This window comes from Lepidochelys olivacea, assembly GCF_965140295.1.
Source record: "Lepidochelys olivacea isolate rLepOli2 genome assembly, chromosome: 1".
Lineage (NCBI taxonomy): Eukaryota > Metazoa > Chordata > Testudines > Cheloniidae > Lepidochelys > Lepidochelys olivacea.
In genome coordinates, this window is record NC_140411.1 from 624398 (window position 1) to 646841 (window position 22444).

Genomic DNA, 22444 nt, shown 5'->3' on the forward strand with positions numbered 1-22444 from the left:
TACCTAGGGAGGTGGTAGAATCTCCTTCCTTAGAGGTTTTTAAGGTCAGGCTTGACAAAGCCCTGGCTGGGATGATTTAACTGGGAATTGGTCCTGCTTTGAGCAGGGGGTTGGACTAGATGACCTTCTGGGGTCCCTTCCAACCCTGATATTCTATGATTCTATGAAATAAATTGGTTAGTCTCTAAGGTGCCACAAGTCCTCCTTTTCTTTTCGCGGATACAGACTAACAGGACTGCTACTCTGAAACTGGCCCATATGTGTGACGCAGCAGGGAGGGGGGCGGATTGACCTGGAGATGTGGCAGGGGAGTTTACTGGGACTGTCTGCGTCAGTGATGAGATATCAGAGGGTGACTTCACTGGCTGGGAGAATACCTGAGCCTGTAACTTGAGCCGGGAGGGGGGTTGGGCCCAGGTGACACCTCCTGCCCCGGAAAGTGGACAAAGGCTGGAGGAGGAGCTGGGTGAGACGGCTGGAGGGGTTTGTCCAGTTTGGAGTTGGCTGGGGAAGAGGAGGGAGCTCCCAGAGCTGGGGACTAATCTCCCTGCCCCCCAGAAGGACCTGACTGAGGGGTCCTGTTTGTACCTACAAGCTCTGGTCTGGACTGTGATCCTGTTGTCCCTAATAAACCTTCCATTTTACTGGCTGGCTGAGAGTCCCGGTGAATCGCAGGAAGTGGGGGGTGCAGGGCCCTGACTCCCCTACAGCCCGTGACCATATGTCTGCGTGGACTCTCCTGGGCTCAGGCCCATCAGACCTCCAGTAGGAGTGGAAGGGGATGGTCAATGGGGAGACATTCCTGGGGTGGTGAGATCCTGGGACAGAGAGAACTGTTGTCAGGCCCTGGGTGGTGCAACCCCTCAGATGCTGAGGGGTTGTGTGAGCTGGGCGAGGATCCCAGGGATGAAACCCCTCGCCCTGCCTGTGGCCCAGATCCCTGTGCAGACCCAGGAGGGGTGGGGCTGGCTGGTCGTTGGGCTTCTCCAGGATATCAGCTGTGAGACCCTGTTGGGGGGTGACTGTGTATCTTTGGGATAGGATCCAGGCCCTACTCCTGTAACAAACGAGGGTTTGAATTTGAATCCAGGGAACCAATCGGCGGAGAGGGAAATGGTCAGTGAAAATGCAGGTGACCTGGCTGGCAGCAGGGAGGAGCTGCTAGGCTTAGGATACTTGCCTACCTGTAACGGAGAGATGCTCCCTGCCCCCCTGCACACCGGAGAGGGGGCTCACACTGGCTCCGATGCTGTAAGAAGAGCAGAGAGCTCGCTGCCTGCCCCCACTGGGACAGCAAGGGCAGCGCTGAGCAAGGGGGGGATATAAGACCCCAGCTGAGGGGGGAGACACAGGCAGGGCAGTTCAGCTGCCAACCAGGTTTAGCTGGTCCAGAGACGCTGCTGGGAAGTGATCCCACGGCAGGGAGGGAGCGACCAGGGACAGGGCTCAGCGGGGCTGTGACCCCAGGCCCAGCCCGCGAGAGGGAGCAGGTCCCACTCCCGTCCCCAGCACCTGAATTCCAGACCGAGCTACGGAAGGATCCCTCCTAGGAGGAGCTGAGGGGACTTGCTGGCCACAGGCTGCAAACCCCCGTGGGGAAGGCTGCAGGGACAGATTCCCGTGGGAGAAGGGATTCCTGGACCGAGACGGGGCTCCCCCAGGGGAAGTAGAATCGTGGGGGATCAGGAGGCCGCTGGGGGTGCCCCGGAAATGTCACCACCAGCTGTCGTACCTGGCCCGCAATGACCCTCTCTCGGGACACCAGGGGATCCAGGCCCCAGGCAGCGGCTGCTGCAGAACCACGACTGGCCCGGAGTCTGGGACGCGGCCCAGCGGCACGGCAGGTCCTGCGACCCCGGCCAGAGGGTAGGGAAGGCCGGGATAAGGGAGAAGCTCCCTTGAGACCCCTGCCCAACACAGAGGAACCTTTCCAGAAGGTGGCTATGGACATAGTAGGGCCCCTCAGCAAGGTGACTCGGGCAGGGAAGAAATACGTCCTGGGGGTGATGGATTTCGCCACCCACTACCCAGGGGCGGGGGCTCTGTCCTCCACCGAGGCAGACACCAGGGCACACGCGCTGCTGACCATCTTCAGCAGAGGGGGGGGCCCCAGTAATGTCCTTAGAGACCAGGGGTCTAATGTCCTGTCAGCCTTGCTCCGGGGCTGGTGGGAGAAATGGGGGGTCTGGCCCACCTGCGCCTCTGCAGGTCACCCTCCGTCCCATGGGCTGGTGGAGAGAGTTTATGGGCCCCTGGGGTTGATGCTGAGGACTTTTACAAATCAGCATCTGCAGGACGGGGACAAGGACCTGCCCCACCTGTGGTCCGGTCGTACACCAAGGAGTGGGAGAGATGTTAGGGCATCCATGGGAACATTGGTGGGTTCGAACTTCCCCAGGTCACCGGTTAAAGTAACCCCTCTCAGTTTGGTCTCGAAGTGGGGAGGGATGTGATAAAGTGGGAATGTTCTTAATGTTTCCTCTGTATACTGTGTGGGTGCCTCAGTTTCCCCTATGCATTTCTTAAGTCTCTAGCTGGTGGGATAAGGGGGTGTGATTGTTGCAGAGCCCTAGAGGGTCAGTGTGATGTTGTCTGCCCAGAGAATGGCCGATGCCCTGTCTCCTGGCAACTGATGGCCTGGGTCCCTCCTCCACAGGAGTGCTAACTGAAGGGGTTGGAGAGCAAAGGGATCAGGTGGCCTCCTGGCCCAGGGAAAGAGAAAAAGGCCAGAGGAGGGGCTGGAGAGTTTCAGTTTGGAGCTGGCTGGGGAAATGAATGGGACTCGAATCAGGGGTCCTGTTTCCTGTACCTACAAGCTCTGTTTTGGACTGTGTTCCTGTAACAATGCTGGTTCTGGTGGGACCCAGCTGAGAGTGCCAATTCAGGACAAACTGCTCCAAGCAGGGCAGTTACAGCCCAAGGCTGGGGTTTCTGTGCACACCAAGGCAAACCAAACCAGCCAGCCAGAGAGGACTTTGGTTTTATCCCACTGGCTAACCACAAGTCACACAAGCCATTCCCTTAGACTCTCCAGTTTCCCAGTATCCCCACCAGGGCCCCTCGTTATGGGGACAGATGGTTATGAAAACCAGTACCCCAGTAAAAGGAAAAAGGTTCTCTCGATCCCAAAGGACCAAGCCCCAGACCCAGGTCAATATACAAATCGGATCTTACCCCCAAATCACGCTGTTGCCAATCCTTTCGAATCTAAAGATTTATTAATAAAAGGAAAAAGATATAGATGAGAGCTAGAATTGGAGAAATGGAATCAATGACATACAGTAATGGCAAAGTTCTTGGTTCAGGCTTGTAGCAGTGACGGATTAAAAGGCAGGTTCAAATCAAGTCTCTGGAGAACATCCCTAGCTGGGATGGGTCTTTCAGTCCTTTGTTCAGTGCTTCAGTTTATAGCAGAGATATGAAGCAGGATTGAAGACAAGATGGAGATGAGGCATCAGCCTTTTATAGTCTTTTCCAGGTGTAAGAACCCATCTTTGTTCTTACTGTGGAAAATTATAGCAAAATGGAGTTTGGAGTCACACGGACAGGTCCCTGCATACCTTACTGAGTTACCAGGTGTATCTGCCTTCTCTCAGTGGATCAGTTATATAACTGATGGTCCTTAATTGGCCATCTAGCAGGCTGGGCAGAGCTGACACCAACTTATCTGGGGTATCACCCAGAAGCATAGCACAAGTTTGAAATACAGACAGTATAAAGCCAATATTCATAACTTTAAATATAAAAAAGCATAATCCTAACCAGCAAACCATAACCTTGTCCTAGACACCTTTTTTGACCCCCTTTATACAAGATTTGGTGCCACTACAGGACCTTGGTTGCAACTCATGCTCAAATAAATTGGTTAGTCTCTAAGGTGCCACAAGTCCTCCTTTTCTTTTTGCGAATACAGACTAACACGGCTGTTACTCTGAAACCTGTACAGTCCCAGTTCACGTCAATCTCGTCACAGTTCCTGTCATCTAACAAACCTTCTGTTTTACTGGCTGGCTGAGAGGCACGTCTGACTGCGGAGTTGCGGGGCAGGACTCTCTGGCTTCCCCAGGAGCCCGCCTGGGCGGACTGGCTGTGGGAAGCGCACGGTGTGAAATGGGGATGCCGAATGCTCCTGAGCTTAGAGTCATGCATCTCCATACATCCCTTCCATTGATACACCCCCCACCCATTCACTCCAATCCCCATACGCCCCTTCCAGTCATCCACCCATTCACCCCTTCCAGTCATCCACCCCCACCTCCATACACCCCTTCCATTCATACACCCCCACCCATTCACCCCTTCCAGTCATCCACCCCCACCTCCATACACCCCTTCCATTCATACACCCCCACCCATTCACTCCAATCCCCATACACCCCTTCCAGTCATCCACCCCCACCTTCCATCCATTCACCCCATCTCCATACACCCCTTCCATTCATACACCCCCCACCCATTCACCCCTTCCAGTCATCCACCCTCACCTTCTACCCATTCACCCCATCTCCATACACCCCTTCCATTCATACACCCCCCACCCATTCACCCCTTCCAGTCATCTACCCTCACCTTCTACCCATTCACCCCATCTCCATACACCTCTTCCATTCATACACCCCCCACCCATTCACCCCTTCCAGTCATCCACCCTCACCTTCTACCCATTCACCCCATCTCCATACACCCCTTCCAATCATCCACCCCCACCTTTCATCCATTCACCCCATCTCCATACACCCCTTCCATTCATACACCCTCACCTTCTACCCATTCACCCCATCTCCATACACCTCTTCCATTCATACACCCCCCACCCATTCACCCCTTCCAGTCATCCACCCCCACCTTTCATCCATTCACCCCATCTCCATACACCCCTTCCATTCATACACCCCCACCCATTCACCCCTTCCAGTCATCCACCCCCACCTCCATACACCCCTTCCATTCATACACCCCCCACCCATTCACCCCTTCCAGTCATCCACCCTCACCTTCTACCCATTCACCCCATCTCCATACACCTCTTCCATTCATACACCCCCCACCCATTCACCCCTTCCAGTCATCCACCCTCACCTTCTACCCATTCACCCCATCTCCATACACCCCTTCCAATCATCCACCCCCACCTTTCATCCATTCACCCCATCTCCATACACCCCTTCCATTCATACACCCTCACCTTCTACCCATTCACCCCATCTCCATACACCTCTTCCATTCATACACCCCCCACCCATTCACCCCTTCCAGTCATCCACCCCCACCTTTCATCCATTCACCCCATCTCCATACACCCCTTCCATTCATACACTCCACACCCATTCACCCCTTCCAGTCATCCACCCCCACCTCCATACACCCCTTCCATTGTTACATCCCCCTTCTACCCAGATGGGGCTCCGGGGCTGGAGGTGCAGGGCTCAGGCGCTGGGCGGGGTGGGGCTGGCTGGGGGGGGGGCCTCTGGGGCAGGGCGGGGCGGGGCTGGGGGCGGGGCTCAGGGGCTGGGCGGGGCTGGTTGGGGGCGAGGCTCGGGGCGGGATGTGGTTCCCATGGTAACCAGTCGCGTCCACGCCTTGCTGCGGTCCGAACACTGGGGGCGGGGCCGAGCCGGGCCGGGCCGGGCCGGGCCGGGCCTGCGCTGCTGGGAGCCGCCACCCAGCGCCTGGCCCGCCCGCTACCCCGGCTCGGCTCGGCTCGGCGCGGCCACGTGGTGAGTGGGGCTGGAGCCGTGTGGGGCAGCATCGCCCGGCCCGGCCCGGCCCGGCCTGGGGGCGGGGCAGAGGGAGCGCAGAGCAGAGCGGCGGGGTCGACTGCTGGGGGAGGGGGGGCACAACTGCTGGGGGAGGGGGGGCACAACTGCTGGGGGAGGGGGCGAGAGAGGATGCGGGGGGCTGTTGGGGAAGGGGTGCGGGGGGCTGAGGCTGGGGGTGTCTGACGACTCTGCGCTGGCTATGAGGAGGAGATGGGGGGGGGCAGGGGCCGGGCACCGGGGCCTGGCGCTGGGCGGGGGGGGCAGGGGCCGGGCACCGGGGCCTGGCGCTGGGCGGGGGGGGCAGGGGCCGGGCACCGGGGCCTGGCGCTGGGCGAGGGGCCGGGCACCGGGGCCTGGCGCTGGCCGTGGGGCGAGGGGCCGGGCACCGGGGCCTGGCGCTGGCCGTGGGGCGAGGGGCCGGGCACCGGGGCCTGGCGCTGGCCGTGGGGCGAGGGGCCGGGCACCGGGGCCTGGCAGGAAGGCTAGCAGGGTTTCCTGGGCCCGGTGCTACCCGTCACCCGGCCGGACTCTCTGCCACACCCTGGGGTCCGGGTACCCTCCCCCTCTGGGGAACCCCGGCCCCGCCCTGGCCTGTCCGGCCACTCTGCCCTGGCGGGACCCTCAGTGGCTCGGGCCCTTGGCCACGGCCCCAAGCGAGGGAGGGGCGTGGGCAGCCTGTGCATGTCCTGCCCCAGGGACGGCAGGGTCGGCCTCGGCCCCCTGAGCCCCCTCCTCAGCCCCCCTGTCCCGGTGTGCCTGCCCCCCCAGGGCACTGTGCCCCCTTGGCCATGGGGCGGTTACACCCGTGAGCCTCCCAATCGGCACCCTCCCCCCACACTCCCCAGTACCGCCTGCTGGGATCCTCCAGCCGGCGCGCTGCTCCCCCCGGCCAGCGCCCTGCTGCGCCCCCCCCAGCTGTGCCCCCCGCCGGGATCCCCCTGCCACGTCCCCCCCCACTGCGCCCCCCGCCGGGATCCCCCAGCCGGCGCCCTGCCCCCCCCCCGCTGCGCCCCCCGCCGGGATCCCCCTGCCACGTCCCCCCGCCCGCTGCGCCCCCCGCCCGGATCCCCAGCCACGTCCCTCCCCCCCGCTCCCCTGCCGGGATCCCCCAGCCAGCGCCCTGCCCCCCACCTCGCCCCCTGCCGAGATCCCCAGCCACGTCCCCCCCCCGCCGGGATCCCCTAGCCCAGCGGCCCCGCCCTCTGTCGCGGCGGCGGGGGCGGGGCGCTGTGACGGCGGCGGGGGCGGGGCGGCGGCGGTGACGTAGCCTCGCTCAGCTGCTGCCCGCACAATGGCCGGCCGGGCGGGGCGGCGGCCGGGCCTGGGACCCTGCGGCGCGGAGAGCCGCTAGCGTGAGTCGGGGGCTGCAGAGCCTGGCAGTGCTGGGGGGCGGAGATGTAGAGCCTTGGCGTGGGGGGCAGCGCTCTCTGGGGGGTGCAGAGCCTGGTGGTGGGTGGGGCAGAGTGCCCTCCGGGGAGGGGGGGAGCAGCGCCCTCTGGGGAGGGGGGATGCAGAGCTAGAAGAGGGGGAGCAGTGCTTTTTCGGGGGGGGATGCAGAGCTGGGGGGAGGGGGGAGCAGCGCTCGCTGGGGGTAGGAGGGATGCAGAGCTGGGGGGAGGGGGGAGCAGCGCTCGCTGGGGGTAGGAGGGATGCAGAGCTGGGGGGGAGCAGCGCCCTCTGGGGAGGGGGGGATGCAGAGCTAGAAGAGGGGGGAGCAGTGCTCTCTCGGGGGGGGGGATGCAGAGCTGGGGGGAGGGGGGAGCAGCGCTCGCTGGGGGTAGGAGGGATGCAGAGCTGGGGGGGAGCAGCGCCCTCTGGGGAGGGGGGGATGCAGAGCTGGGGGGAGCAGCGCCCTCTGGGGAGGGGGGGATGCAGAGCTGGAGGGAGGGGGGAGCAGCGCCCTCTGGGGAGGGGGGGATGCAGAGCTCGCTGGAGGGAGGGGGGAGCAGCGCCCTCTGGGGAGGGGGGGATGCAGAGCTCGCTGGAGGGAGGGGGGCATACAGAGCTGGGGGGAAGGGGGGAGCAGTGCCCCCATGCGAGGCTCTGAAGTGCCCCTGCTCCCAGCACCTGCTCGCCCCACGGCTCTGGGACGGAGCTCCCGGCTCTCGGTGTAGAGGAGCCCCGGAGCTGGGGCTAGCCGGCTCTTGCAGCCCCTGCTCTTTGCCAACTGTGCCCATGGTCTCAGAGGACACTGGATACTGGGTGGTGTGGCCTGAGCTGGCGGGGCCTCCAAGGGATGGGCAGGCCCCATAAGGCTCTGGCCACCCTGAGCCATTTCTGGGTTCTCCCCCTCCCTGAGCCGGGACAAGGGGCGGGGTGCCCAGGGGGCAGAGCCTCAGCAGGACCAGGGTGGCTGGATGCTCCTGGCCCTGGGCAGGGAGCTGGCCAGAGGACGGAGAGCTGCCTCTGGCCTGGTGCCTGCCTGGGCGGGATGCCAGGTCCTGGGGGGGCGTCTGAGGGCACCCCAGGGCCTGGGGCCGTTCAGGACAGCGCTGAGTGAGGGCACCGGTCCTGGCTCACCCCCACTCTCGCCCCTGCAGGTCAGTGGCAGTTGGGCCCGCAGCCTCGCTGACCGAGGGTCACCATGGCGAAGCGGGAGGCCAACGCCAGCCCCGTGGTGCGGCAGATCGACAAGCAGTTCCTGGTCTGCAGCATCTGCCTGGACCGGTACCGCAACCCCAAGGTGCTGCCCTGCCTGCACACCTTCTGTGAGCGGTGAGCGCCCCCCCAGGGCCCCTCCACCCCCCTAGGGCTCCCCCTCTACCTGCACACCTTCTGTGAGCGGTGAGCGCCCCCCCAGGCCCCTCTATCCCCCCCAGGGCTCCCCCTTGCCAGCACACCTTCTGTGAGCGGTGAGCGCCCCCCCAGGGCTCCCCCTCTGCCTGCAACCCTTCTGTGAGCGGTGAGTGCCTCCACCCCCCCCCGGGCCCCTCCGCCCCCCCAGGGCTCCCCCTCTGCCTGCAACCCTTCTGTGAGCGGTGAGCGCCCCCCCAGCCCCCTCCATCCCCCCCAGACCCCCTCCACGCCCCCAGGGCTCCCCCTCTGCCTGCACCCCTTCTGCGAGCCGTGAGCGCCCCCCAGACCCCCTCCATCCCCCCCAGGGCTTCCCCTCTGCCTCCACCCCTTCTGTGAGCGGTGAGCGCCCCCCCAGACCCCCTCCATGCCCCCAGGGCTCCCCCTCTGCCTGCACCCCTTCTGCGAGCCGTGAGCGCCCCCCCAGACCCCCTCCATCCCCCCCAGGGCTTCCCCTCTGCCTCCACCCCTTCTGTGAGCGGTGAGCGCCCCCCCAGACCCCCTCCACACCCCCAGGGCTCCCCCTCTGCCTGCACCCCTTCTGCGAGCCGTGAGCGCCCCCCCAGACCCCCTCCATCCCCCCCAGGGCTTCCCCTCTGCCTCCACCCCTTCTGTGAGCGGTGAGCGCCCCCCCAGACCCCCTCCACGCCCCCAGGGCTCCCCCTCTGCCTGCACCCCTTCTGCGAGCCGTGAGCGCCCCCCCAGACCCCCTCCATCCCCCCCAGGGCTTCCCCTCTGCCTCCACCCCTTCTGTGAGCGGTGAGCGCCCCCCCAGGCACCGCCATCACCCCCAGGGCTCCCCCTCTGCCTGCAACCCTTCTGTGAGCGGTGAGCGCCCCCCCAGGTCCCTTCCATCCCCCCCAGGGCTCCCCCTCTGCCTCCACCCCTTCTGTGAGCGGTGAGATGGGGGGGGCCTTCAGGGCCTCACCTGCCTGTGACCCGGTGCCGTGTCCCTGGGGGGGATGTGGGCAGCATGGCCAGCCCTGGCTGGGATGATTTAACTGGGAATTGGTCCTGCTTCGAGCAGGGGGTTGGACTAGATGACCTTCTGGGGTCCCTTCCAACCCTGATATTCTATGATTCTATGTGACCCAGCACCGTCTCCCAGTGGGGGGTGGGGCTGCAGGGGTGGATCTGCCTGTGACCCAGCGCCGTGTCCCAGTGCGGATGGGAGTGGGGTGCCCTGATTCAGCACCAGAGCTTCCGGCGTGCTGGCCAAGCTGCACTGTGCCCTGAGGCCTTTTGTTCTAGCCAGCTAACGCTATGGGGGAGACCCCCCACCAGCTGGGGCTGAGATGGGCCCATGGGCTATTGAACGGCTGGATCACCCCTAAAGCCAGCCTATCCTTGACCTCTCTCTCCAGGCTCTGGGCTGTTTTCCCAGGGACTCTGAACAAGGGACACCTGATGGGAGGATTGGCCCCCACCTCAGGGAAGAGATCCACCCGGGGGTCTTCCCCCTTCTCCTCCGAATCGACCCTTACCAGGTCCAGGGTCCCCTCACTCTCCTCCCATAGAGCAGCTCAAAAGGGAAGAACCTGGTGGATTCCTGGGGCACTTCCCCATATCACAGGTGGGGCAGGTCCTTGTCCCCGTCCTGCAGATGCTGATTCATAAAAGTCCTCAGGATCAACCCCAGGGGCCCATAAACTCTCTCCACCAGCCCATGGGACGGAGGGTGACCTGCAGAGGCCCAGGTGGGCCAGACCCCCCATTTCATAGAATCATAGAATATCAGGGTTGGAAGGGACCCCAGAAGGTCATCTAGTCCAACCCCCTGCTCGAAGCAGGACCAATTCCCAGTTAAATCATCCCAGCCAGGGCTTTGTCAAGCCTGACCTTAATTTCTCCTGACCCATTTCCCCCGCCAGCCCCAGAGCAAGACTGACAGGACATTGGACCCCTGGTCGATAAGGACCTTGCTGGGGCCCCGCCTCTGCTGAAGATGGTCAGCAGCGCGTCTGCCTTGGTGGAGGACCCGCCCCTGGGTAGTGGGTGGCGAAATCCATCACCCCCAGGCCTTATTTCTTCCCTGCCCGGGTCGCCTTGCTGAGGGGCTGTCACGGAGTCCCCGGGCGATGCTCTGGAACTGCTCCCCATGAAGCCAGTCAGGACTCTTGGGCAGTCACCTTCCTGTAAGCAGCCTGTCTTCAGGACACACAGCTTCCACCTTCCTGGGTCTGACCTCGGAGCATTCAGCCTCCTCTGCCCCTCTGTGCGCTTCCCACAGCGAGTCCGCTCAGGCGGGGCTCCTGGGGAAGCCAGAGGGTCCTGCACCCCAACTTCGCAGTCAGACGTGACTCTCAGCCAGCCAGTAAAACAGAAGGTTTATTAGACGACAGGAACGTGGTCTAAAACAGAGCTTGCAGGTGCAGAGAACGGGACCCCTCAGCTGGGTCCATTTTGGGGGGCAGTGAGCCAGACAACCACGTCTGCACTTCACTCCATGTCCCAGCCAGCCCCAAACTGAAACTCCCTCCAGCCCCTCCTCCTCTGGGTTTTGTTCCTTTCCTGGGCCAGGTGGTCACCTGATTCCCTTGTTATCCAACCCTTCAGCTTTCACCTTGGGGGTGGGGAGGGGGGAAAGGGCCCAGGCCATCAGTTGCCAAGAAACAGGGTGTTGGCCATTCTCTGTGTCCAGACCCCTGCACACCCCTGCCCTCTAGGGCTCTGCAATGATCATACACCCTTACCCCACCCTCTAAATACTTAAGAACTGCATAGGGGAAACTGAGGCACCCCCACAATATTCGGAGGAAACATTAAGAACAGTCCCACTTCGTCACAGGGGCCCCACTATGTCCATAGTCACCTTCTGGAAAGGTTCCTCTGTGTTGGGCAGGGGTCTCAAGGGAGCTTCTCCCTTATCCTGGCCTTCCCTCCCCCCCACCTCTGGCCAGGGTTGCAGGACCTGCCGTGCCGCTGGGCCGCGTCCCAGACTCCGGGCCAGTCGTGGTTCTGCAGCAGCCGCTGCCTGGGGCCTGGATCCCCTGGTGTCCCGAGAGAGGGTCATTGCGGGCCAGGTACGACAGCTGGTGGTGACATTTCCGGGGCACCCCCAGCGGCCTCCTGATCCCCCACGGTTCTACTTCCCCTGGGGGAGCCCCGTCTCGGTACAGGAATCCCTTCTCCCACGGGAATCTGTCCCTGCAGCCTTCCCCACGGGGGTTTGCAGCCTGTGGCCAGCAAGTCCCCTCAGCTCCTCCTAGGAGGGATCCTTCCGCAGCTCGGTCTGGAATTCAGGTGCTGGGGACGGGAGTGGGACCTGCTCCCTCTCGTGGGCTGGGCCTGGGGTCACAGCCCCGCTGAGCCCTGTCCCTGGTCGCTCCCTCCCTGCCCTGGGATCACTTCCCAGCAGCATCTCTGGACCAGCTAAACCTGGTTGGCAGCCGAACTGCCCTGCCTGTGGGTCCCCCCCTCAACTGGGGTCTCAGCTCCACCCTTGCTCAGCGCTGCCCTTGCTGTCCCAGTGGGGGCAGGCAGCGAGCTCTCTGCTCTCCTTACAGCATCGGATCCAGCGTGAGCCCCCTCTCCGGTGTGCAGGGGGGCAGGGAGCCTCTTTCCATCCCACCCAGTCCCAGGGGGCTGGTTACAGGTAGGCAGGTATCCTAAGCCTAGCAGCTCCTCCCCACTGCCAGCCAGGTCATCTGCATTTTCACTGACCATTTCCCTCTCCGCCGATTGGTTCCCTGGATTCAAATTCAGATCCTCGGCCGTTACAGGAGCAGGGCCTGGATCCTGTCCCAAAGAGACACAGTCACCCCCCAACAGGACCTCACGGCCCATATCCTGGAGAGCCCCAACGACCAGCCAGCCCCACCCCTCCTGGGTCTGCACAGGGATCTGGGCCACAGGCAGGGCGAGGGGCTTTGTCCTTGGGACCCTCACTCAGCTCACACAGCCCCTCAGCATCTGAGGCTGCACCACCCAGGGCCTGACACCAGTTCTCTCTGTCGCAGGATCTCGCCACCCCAGGAATGTCTCCCCATTGACCATCCCCTTCCGCTCCCACTGGAGGTCTGAGGGGCCTGACCCCAGGAAACTCCACACAGACATATAGGCTGGGGCCGGGAGCCTGTCCACCTCCCCACCCATCGGGCTGACGGAGTCTATGGCCTTGGGACCCAGCAAGGGAGCTAGACACCGGGGCTTTTCCGCAGGGTCCCCCTGGTTCAAATCGCCAGCCTGCTCAAAGGCAGTGAGGTGGGCATCCACATCCCCCCCCTTAACCAGGGCAGCAATTTAGTCTCGAGGTTCCCTGCGGAACTGGGGGTCTATCCACACTCACCCCTGGGAGGTCCCCTAGGCCTCTCCACCCCACCATCGCCAGTTCATGCTGCTGCTTTTCCTGCAGCTCTTTCTTTGGCTCTCGCTGTCTCCCACGGTCCTTGGACTCAGCTCCAATCCCGTCCGATTCCCTGATGGCAAACCCGATTGTGAAGACCCCCGTCTGGTTGGGGACAGGAGTCTTGGGGATGCCTGGCTACTACTCCAGCTGCTCCCAGATCCTGCTATAGCCCCATTTGGGGTCAGGACTCTGTTCCTTAGGGCGGTCATCGTCCTCCAGCTGCACGATGAACTGTGCTTTGGTGATCTTTCCCATGCGCAACCCTCTCTTTTTGCACAGGGTTATTATCGTGGGGAGGAGGGATAGCTCAGTGGTTTGAGCATTGGCCTGCTAAACCCAGGTTTGTGAGTTCAATCCTTGAGGGGGCCATTTAGGGATCTGGGGCAAAAATTGGGGATTGGTCCTGCTTTGAGCAGGGGGTTGGACTAGATGACCTCCTGAGGTCCCTTCCAACTCTGATATTCTGTGATTCTATGGTGATAGGCCATCACTCCGCTGTTCCCAAGTTGTTGTGGACTCACAGGCCCGTGTGCTCTCAGCTCCCCACGGTTTCCAGGAGGAATCTCTAGTGTGCCAGCCCTTCTCGAGGTCACCACCTCTCTCCCAGGGTCGAGCCGCAGATTCCTCCACCCATGGGACTGCTTGCCGTAGTCCCCAGGGGGATCCTGTTACTGCAACAGTCCTTCTCGCTGGTCACACATTCCCAGGGGTTAAGCGTAGCTCCTTCGCCCCCTGGAACCACCCCTCTCTGAGCCTTCAGCACGCCTGGTCCTCATTAAGCCCCCTTTGTTTTACTGCTCCCCAGTCACTTACTGCAAGAAATGGGATTCACGGGATGCAGTACATCCCACCACTTGTCACGGAGTCCTCGGGCGATGCTCTGGACCTACTCTATACGAAGCCAGTCAGGACTCTGGGGGAGCCTCCTCTCTGAGAGCAGATTGTCTCCAGGGCAAGAAACTTACACGGCTTCGACCTTCCTGAGTCTGACCTCAGAGCATTCAGCATCGTCTTCTCACACTGTGCGCTTCCTGCAACGAGTCCGTGCAGGCGGGGCTCCTGGGGAAGCCAGAGGCTCCTGCACCCTAATTCCACAGTCAGACGTGACTCTCAGCCAGCCGGGAACACAGAAGGTTTATTACATGACAGGGACATGATCTAACACAGAGCTTGGAGGTACAAAGAAGAGGACCCCTCAGTCAGGTCCATCTTGGGGGGCAGGGGATCTGAGCCTCCCTCCTTCCCCAGCAGCTCCAAACTGAAACTCTCCTGCCCCTCTTCTGGCCTTTTTCTTTTTCCCTGGTCAGGAGGCCATCTGATCTCTTTGTTCTCCAACCCCTTCAGTTGCCACCTTTGCAGGGGAGGGGCCCAGGCCATCAGGTGCCAGGAGACAGGGTGTCGGCTATTCTGTGTGCAGACACCATCCCACTGGCCCTGTTAGGGCTCTGCAGCAATCACACCCTCTGATCCCCCCACCTGGAGACTTAAGAACTGCATAGGGGAAACTGAGGCACCCCCACAGTATTCAGAGAAAACATTAAGAACATTCCCACTTTGTCCCACATACACCATGTCCTGGGGCCGCAGGCTCCGTGCTGTGCCCCAGATGTGGTCCCTCAGTGTGCCAGACCTGCAGGGGGTCTCACTCTCCCTACAGGGCAGGTCACGCAGCCTCACCACCTGGGAAACAGACTCTGGACTCCAGCCTGCTGCTTCCCAGGGTGAGCTCTGCTCCGTGAGTCCAGCCAACGGACCCTGCTCTGAGATGGGTCCCCTCTTCAGGGATGAATGCACCAAGCCACCTTTTCAGAGGAGAGTCCCGTTTATTAGCCACCTAGGGAGTCCTTAGGGTAGCCCAGAGGACGGAAGGGAAAAACACAGACCGCTGCTGTGGGGTTGGCCTTGGCCAGTTCTTTTTACTGCCCCTCTCGGCTCCGACAGCTCGTTTATACCCGTGTCTCTGAGGGTGTCCGCACGACGACATTTTGCTGACACAAGTTTCGTTGGCATAGAGCCACTGCGGTCGTACGTCACTGGTGCGCATGCACACTCAGCTCCTCGCGTACTCACCAGGAGTGCTTGTGTCCGTGCACGAGGCTGTGCACAATGGGCGGGGCCCAGCGAGCAACCCGCCACCGTCCAGCGTAGCGGGTAGCATAGGCAATGCATGCGGGGACAGAAATGAGACAGAACAGGTGACTGGGAGCAAGAGGTCAACTTCCCATAATGCAACGGTCTCCATCCCATAATATCTCTATCCCATAACTTTTGCACCTCTTTTCACTTTCCCACGATCCTGGGCTGGACGAGTCGCTGTTCCCCATCTCTCCCAGAAGCATGGCGCCCGCACAGGTCTGCTCTGTTGTCCTGAGTGTTGCGAGCCGTGTGCGGTCCTCGGGTATTTGCAGAGCTGCGGGGAACATGCCGATGCTGGGGGATGTAGTGAAACCCACTCGAGGGGCGTGGTGGGATTCACAGAGCAGCTGCAGCTGGGATAGTGCCACTTCTGGGCTCATGTGTCCCGGGCTCTGGATGAAGCTCACCCAGGACTCTGGGGCAGTGTCTCCCCTCAGAGCGCCTGTCCAAGGGCAAGGACCCTGCTCCACTTTGGCCCCTCCTGGGTCTGACCTCGGAGCGTTCAGCTCCCTGGTCACCCTGTGAGCTCCCTGCAGCAAGTCCCCCTGGGGGAGCCTCATCCCCAAAGGGCCCTGCCCCCAACTCCGCAGCCAGCTGTGACTCCCAGCCCGTGTGTGACACAGATGGGTTATTATCGTGGGGAGATGGGGGGTCTAGAGCCCTGGGCCCTCGCCCCTGAGTCCCTAGCCAGGAGACTGACTCACTTCCAGCGGCCTGGCCTCAAACCCGCCCTATCACATGGGGCTGACCCACGCTTGGCTGTCTGTGTCAGTTCTGGGGTCCCCATTGGGGAAGGCTGGTGATGAATGGAAGAAGGCTTGGAAAAGTGATGGGAATAACTCAAGGGCTGCAGAGCTCCCCGGAGTGAGAGACTGGAGGAGCTCAGTCTGGGTAGCGGAACAAAGAGAAGGTGAGGGTGACTTGGTGATGGCCATATGGTGATACTAACACTCTTTCCACCCACTAGTGCCTCTGGAGGATGTTAAACAGCAGCTACTATTTTAAAATCATCAGATCCATGTAACTTGCACCCAAGAGTTTTAAAAGAGCTGGATGAGGAGCTTGCTGGACTGTTATGTTGATTTTTGACAAGTTTGAGACTGGAAGAAACTAATGTGGCAATATTTTTAAAGGGTAAAGGGGCTGACACAGGTAATTACAGGCCTGTCAGCCTGACATCAATGCAGGGCAAGATAATGGAGTGGCTGATACAGCACTTGATTCATAAAGAACTAAAGGAGGGAAATGTAATTAATGCAAATCAGCATGGGTTTATGGAAAATAGACCCTGTTAAACTGTCACAAGAGCAGAGGCCAGGGGCTCTGGAACGGCTCTGGATGAAGCCAGGCAGGACTCTGGTGCGACATCTCCCCTCAGGGCACCTGTCACCAGGGCAAAGCCCTGGGAGCGGTGTGGCGGGGGGCGGGGGAGCAGAGCCTCGGGCTCCCCCTCTTCAGTCCCCCAGCTGCAGACTGACTTGCCTCCTGCAGCCCAGCCTCAGTCACCTCCAGCTGCCCCCCTCCATCCTTTGTCTCTTTCCTGGGCAAACCGGGCACCTGGCCTCCACCTCTCGCTTTGTTCTCAGCCTTGTGAAACTGGCCCTATTAAAGCACCATGGACTTCATTCTGTTACACATTATAGATGGGATCAAGTCATGACCACTTGTACCTAAGCTACCATTAACTTTGAGTTCTGTGATCAGTTCTTCATTGTCTCTTAGGCCAGGGTCTAATACAGAACCTCTCCCCATGACCCGTGCCGGTGCTGTGCTGTTGGAGTTAGGAAATTCTCCTCTACAGTCCTTAGGGATTCCAAAGGGCTGCTCGTACTGGCATGGGACGCTCCAGCGTGCATCACACAGATTCAGTGGCATGCAGTGCTTTTCCCTACACGCTGCAGCCAGGCGCATCCAGAGGGTCATTTGGAGTCTGGAACAGACATGTACCAACACCCCACCTGGGCCTTTTTCGCCTAGGACACTGATCTACACGCATTCAACAGGATCATGTGTCTTCTGAGTTAGCAGTGACTTGGACACAGGTGATGCTATCTTTGACAAAGTCCCTCCCCTTCCTCTTTTGCACACTCACCCCTTCCTCAATGGGTTATAACCAGTGACTCTAACACTGCAATTGTGCGAATCATCCCACCAGCTTACAGCAATCACAACTAGATCGAACAGATGCTCCTAAATTCCACTTCCTTTTCTTTATCACCCAGCCCCCCAGTGCTGGTGTCTGGGTGGTACGTTCCTTCCCGAGGCTCTGGGCAGCGCCCCCTAGCGCTGGTAGGTGAGCTCCAGGCACTGCACTGGGTCTGCTTCCCCTGACCCCGCCCCCCCCCGGGGCCATGCTGGGTCAGAGAATATCAGGGTTGGAAGGGACCTCAGGAGGTCATCTAGTCCCACCCCCTGTTCAAAGCAGGACCTATCCCCAACTAAATCATCCCAGCCAAGATGTCAAGCCTGACCTTAAAAACTTCTAAGGAAGGAGATTCCACCACCTCACTAGGTAACGCATTCCAGTGTTTCACCACCCTCCTAGTGAAAAAGTCCAACCTAAACCTCCCCCACTGCAACTTGAGACCACTACTCCTCGTTCTGTGATCTGCTACCATTGAGATCAGTCTAGAGCCATCCTCTTTGGAACTCCCTTTCAGGTAGTTGAAAGCAGCTATCAAATCCCCCCTCATTCTTCTCTTCTGCAGGCTAAACAATCCCAGCTCCCTCAGCCTCTCCTCATAAGTCATGTGTTCCAGACCTCTAATCATTTTTGTTGCCCTTCGCTGGACTCTCTCCTATTTATCCACATCCTTCTTGTAGTGTGGGGCCCAAAACTGGACACAGTACTCCAGATGAGGCCTCACCAATGTCGAATAGAGGGGAACAATCACATCCCTCGATCTGCTGGCAATGCCCCTAATTATACATCCCAAAATGCCATTGGCCTTCTTGGCAACAAGGGCACACTGTTAACTCATATCCAGCTTCTTGTCCACTGTCACCCCTAGGTCCTTTTCTGCAGACCTGCTGCCGAGCCATTCGGTCCCTAGTCTGAAGCGGTGCATTGGATTCTTCCGTCCTAAGTGCAGGACTCTGCACTTGTCCTTGTTGAACCTCATCAAATTTCTTTTGGCCAATCCTCTAATTTGTCAAGGTCCCTCTGTATCCTATCCCTCCCCTCCAGCGTATCTACCACTCCTCCCAGTTTAGTGTCATCTGCAAACTTGCTGCGGGTGCAATCCACACCATCCTCCAGATCATTAATGAAGATATTGAACAAAACCGGCTCCAGGACCGACCCTTGGGGCACTCCACTTGACACCGGCTGCCAACTAGACATGGAGCCATTGATCACTACCCGTTGAGCCCGACAATCTAGCCAGCTTTCTATCCACCTTACAGTCCATTCATCCAGCCCATACTTCTTTAACTTGCTGGCAAGAATACTGTGGGAGACTGTGTCAAAAACTTTGCTAAAGTCAAGGAACAACACGTCCACTGCTTTCCCTTCATCCACGGAACCAGTTATCTCGTCATAGAAGGCAATTAGATTAGTCAGGCATGACCTTCCCTTGGTGAATCCATGCTGACTCTTCCTGATCACTTTCCTCTCCTCTAAGTGCTTCAGGATTGATTCCTTGAGGGTCTGCTCCATGATTTTTCCAGGGACTGAGGTGAGGCTGACTGGCCTGTAGTTCCCAGGATCCTCCTCCTTCCCTTTTTTAAAGATGGGCACTACATTAGCCTTTTTCCAGTCGCCCGGGACTTCCCCCGATCTCCATGAGTTTTCAAAGATAATGGCCAATGGCTCTGCAATCACATCCGGCAACTCCTTTAGCACTCTCGGATGCAGCGCATCCGGCCCCATGGACTTGTGCACGTCCAGCTTTTCTAAATAGTCCCGAACCACTTCTTTCTCCACAGAGGGCTGGTCACCTCCTCCCCATGCTGTGCTGCCCAGTGCAGCAGTCTGGGAGCTGACCTTGTTTGTGAAGACAGAGGCAAAAAAAGCATTGAGTACATTAGCTTTTCCCACATCCTCTGTCACTAGGTTGCCTCCCTCATTCAGTAAGGGGCCCACACTTTCCTTGGCTTTCTTCTTGTTGCTAACATACCTGAAGAAACTCTTCTTGTTAGTCTTAACATCTCTTGCTAGCTGCAACTCCAGGTGTGATTTGACCTTCCTGATTTCACTCCTGCATGCCCGAGCAATATTTTTATACTCATCCCTGGTCATTTGTCCAATCTTCCACTTCTTGTAAGCTTCTTTTTTGTGTTTAAGATCAGCAAGGATTTCACTGTTAAGCCAAGCTGGTCGCCTGCCATATTTACTATTCTTTCGACACATCGGGATGGTTTGTCCCTGTAACCTCAATAGGGATTCTTTGAAATACAGCCAGCTCTCTTGGACTCTTTTCCCCCTCATGTTATTCTCCCAGGGGATCCTACCCATCAGTTCCCTGAGGCAGTCAAAGTCTGCTTTCCTGAAGTCCAGGGTCCGTATTCTGCTGCTTTCCTTTCTTCCTTGTGTCAGGATCCTGAACTCGACCATCTCATGGTCACTGCCTCCCAGGTTCCCATCCACTTTTGCTTCCCCTACTAATTCTTCCCGGTTTGTGAGCAGCAGGTCAAGAAGAGCTCCACCCCTAGTTGGTTCCTCCAGCACTTGCGCCAGGAAATTGTCCCCGACGCTTTCCAAAAACTTCCTGGATTGTCTGTGCATCGCTGTATTGCTCTCCCTCCCCCGGGCGCTGCACTGGGTCCATTCCCCGCGCTGGATCCACCCCCCGGTGTGGAAGAGAGGTGGGGGCAGAGATGGGCTCTGGGAACTCTCAGTGGCCGGAGAGATTCCTGCCCGGGGAGAGCGACCAGGCCGGGCTGGCCCAGGGGCGATGGGAAAGAATTTTGAAGGGGACAGGTGCCCCCCCTTCCATCAGAGCTGCCTGGGGGGAGCTTCATTTTGGGTGTCTCAGGGCGTGACCCTCTGCACCCCCCTGGAGTGATGTTCACTTATCTCCCTCTGCCTCATTTTCCCCCCCAGCTCCCCACTGTCCCGCACCCACTCACCTGTCCGTCCGTCTGTCCCACCCCATTCACAGGGCTCATGGCTGGCTCGTCTCTGGGATCACCCTGCTGCCTGGCGTGCACTCGTTTGTCCGGATCTCCTCCCTCCCTGTCCGACTGTTTGTCTCTCCCTCCCTCTCTGCCCCCGTCCGTCCATCTCCCCCTGCCCGGATCCCTTCCCCGTCTGTCCGATCCACCCTCGTAGGCTCCACTTGTCCCGGTGCTGGCCCAGCCGAGCTCCCTGCAGCCTGCCCTCAGCCTGGCCCGCGCCTCCTGACCCTCTTGTTTTGCCCGCTCTGTCCCAGGTGTCTCCAGAACTATATCCCGCCCCAGAGCCTCACCCTGTCTTGCCCCGTGTGCCGCCAGACCTCCATCCTGCCGGAGCAGGGCGTGGCCGCACTCCAGAGCAACTTCTTCATCACCAACCTCATGGAGGTGCTGCAGCGCACCCCCGAGGGCAGCAGCCGCCCGGACGCCACCACGCTGGACCCCGTCAGCGCCATCACCGGCCAGCCGCTGTCCTGCCCCAACCACGAGGGCAAGGTGGGGGCCCCTGGCCGGGAGAGGGGCGGGGTGACCCCGCGTCCTGGGGAGGTGGGGGCCCCTGGCCGGGAGAGGGGCGGGGTGACCCCGCGTCCTGGGGAGGTGGGGGCCCCTAGGAGAAAGGGCCAGGCCAGAGTGCCCCCACTTTTCAGGGAGCTGGGTGCCAGCCTGGCTTGGGGGAGGTGGCCTGGGCAGGAGCCCATGAAGGGGAGGGAGCAGGGTGACCCCACTTCTCTGGGAGCGGAGTGACAGAGCGAGGGGGGCTTTCTGGCCTGGTGCCAGCCTCCTCCCCGCCCCGCCCCCGGGACCTGGACAGCCAGGGCTGGGGGGCCTGCAGCCGTGGGGAGTGGCAGCCCCTGACGGCCCCTGCCCGCCCCCAGGTGATGGAGTTCTACTGCGAGTCGTGCGAGACGGCCATGTGCCGCGAGTGCACGGAGGGCGAGCACCGGGAGCACGTCACCGTGCCCCTGCGCAACGTGGTGGAGCAGCACAAGGCCTCGCTGCAGGAGCAGCTCGACGCCATCAAGAGCCGGTATGGGGAGCTGGGGAGAGGGCGGGGTGGGGGAGCTGGTGTCCTGCACAAGGGGAGGTTCCCAGGTGTGGAACTGGCTGTGAGGGGCGGCTGCCCCGTGGGGGCCGGGGTGTAGGGCGGGCTGCCCTGTGGGTGACGGCCCCGCTCCCCCGCAGGCTACCCCAGCTGATGGCTGTGGGGGGGGCTGCCCCGTGGGGGCCGGGGTGTAGGGGGGGCTGCCCCGTGGGTGACGGCCCCGCTCCCCCGCAGGCTACCCCAGCTGATGGCTGTGAGGGGGGGCTGCCCCGTGGGGGCCGGGGTGTAGGGGGGGCTGCCCCGTGGGTGACGGCCCCGCCCCCCCGCAGGCTGCCCCAGCTGATGGCTGTGGGGGGGGCTGCCCCGTGGGGGACGGGGTGTAGGGGGGCTGCCCCGTGGGTGACGGCCCCGCTCCCCCGCAGGCTGCCCCAGCTGATGGCTGTGGGGGGGGCTGCCCCGTGGGGGACGGGGTGTAGGGGGGCTGCCCCGTGGGTGACGGCCCCGCTCCCCCGCAGGCTGCCCCAGCTGATGGCTGTGGGGGGGGCTGCCCCGTGGGGGACGGGGTGTAGGGGGGCTGCCCCGTGGGTGACGGCCCCGCCCCCCCACAGGCTACCCCAGCTGATGGCTGTGGGGGGGGGCTGCCCCGTGGGGGCCGGGGTGTAGGGGGGGCTGCCCCGTGGGTGACGGCCCCGCCCCCCCGCAGGCTGCCCCAGCTGATGGCTGTGGGGGGGGCTGCCCCGTGGGGGACGGGGTGTAGGGGGCTGCCCCGTGGGTGACGGCTCCGCCCCCCCGCAGGCTACCCCAGCTGACGGCTGTGGGGGGGGCTGCCCCGTGGGGGACGGGGTGTAGGGGGGCTGCCCCGTGGGTGACGGCCCCGCCCCCCCGCAGGCTGCCCCAGCTGACGGCTGTGGGGGGGGCTGCCCCGTGGGGGACGGGGTGTAGGGGGGCTGCCCCGTGGGTGACGGCCCCGCCCCCCCGCAGGCTGCCCCAGCTGATGGCTGTGAGGGGGGCTGCCCCGTGGGGGACGGGGTGTAGGGGGGCTGCCCCGTGGGTGACGGCCCCGCCCCCCCGCAGGCTGCCCCAGCTGATGGCTGTGGGGGGGGCTGCCCCGTGGGGGACGGGGTGTAGGGGGCTGCCCCGTGGGTGACGGCCCCGCCCCCCCACAGGCTGCCCCAGCTGATGGCTGTGGGGGGGGCTGCCCCGTGGGTGACGGCCCCGCTCCCCCGCAGGCTACCCCAGCTGATGGCTGTG

The 22444-nt window shown here is 61.4% G+C and overlaps 1 protein-coding gene across 7 annotated transcripts in view; it reads left to right on the plus strand.

The window, feature by feature from the left end:
• The first annotated feature begins 5590 nt into the window (after positions 1-5590).
• Positions 5591-22444, plus strand: part of TRIM3 (tripartite motif containing 3) — a 36431-nt gene continuing 19577 nt past the window's right edge. For 3 of the 7 annotated variants that reach the window (XM_084651496.1, XM_084651498.1, XM_084651499.1), the window contains exons 1-4: positions 6986-7111; positions 8300-8474; positions 20409-20646; positions 21027-21178. In XM_084651496.1, coding sequence (XP_084507622.1) covers positions 8344-8474; positions 20409-20646; positions 21027-21178 — 521 coding nt within the window. In that variant the 5' untranslated portion in view covers positions 6986-7111; positions 8300-8343. Of the gene's footprint in view, positions 5718-6985; positions 7112-8299; positions 8475-8528; positions 8544-8599; positions 8612-9443; positions 9451-20408; positions 20647-21026; positions 21179-22444 lie in introns of those variants that run through there. The other 4 variants (XM_084651497.1, XM_084651502.1, XM_084651500.1 and 1 more) reach the window with 4 other exon arrangements.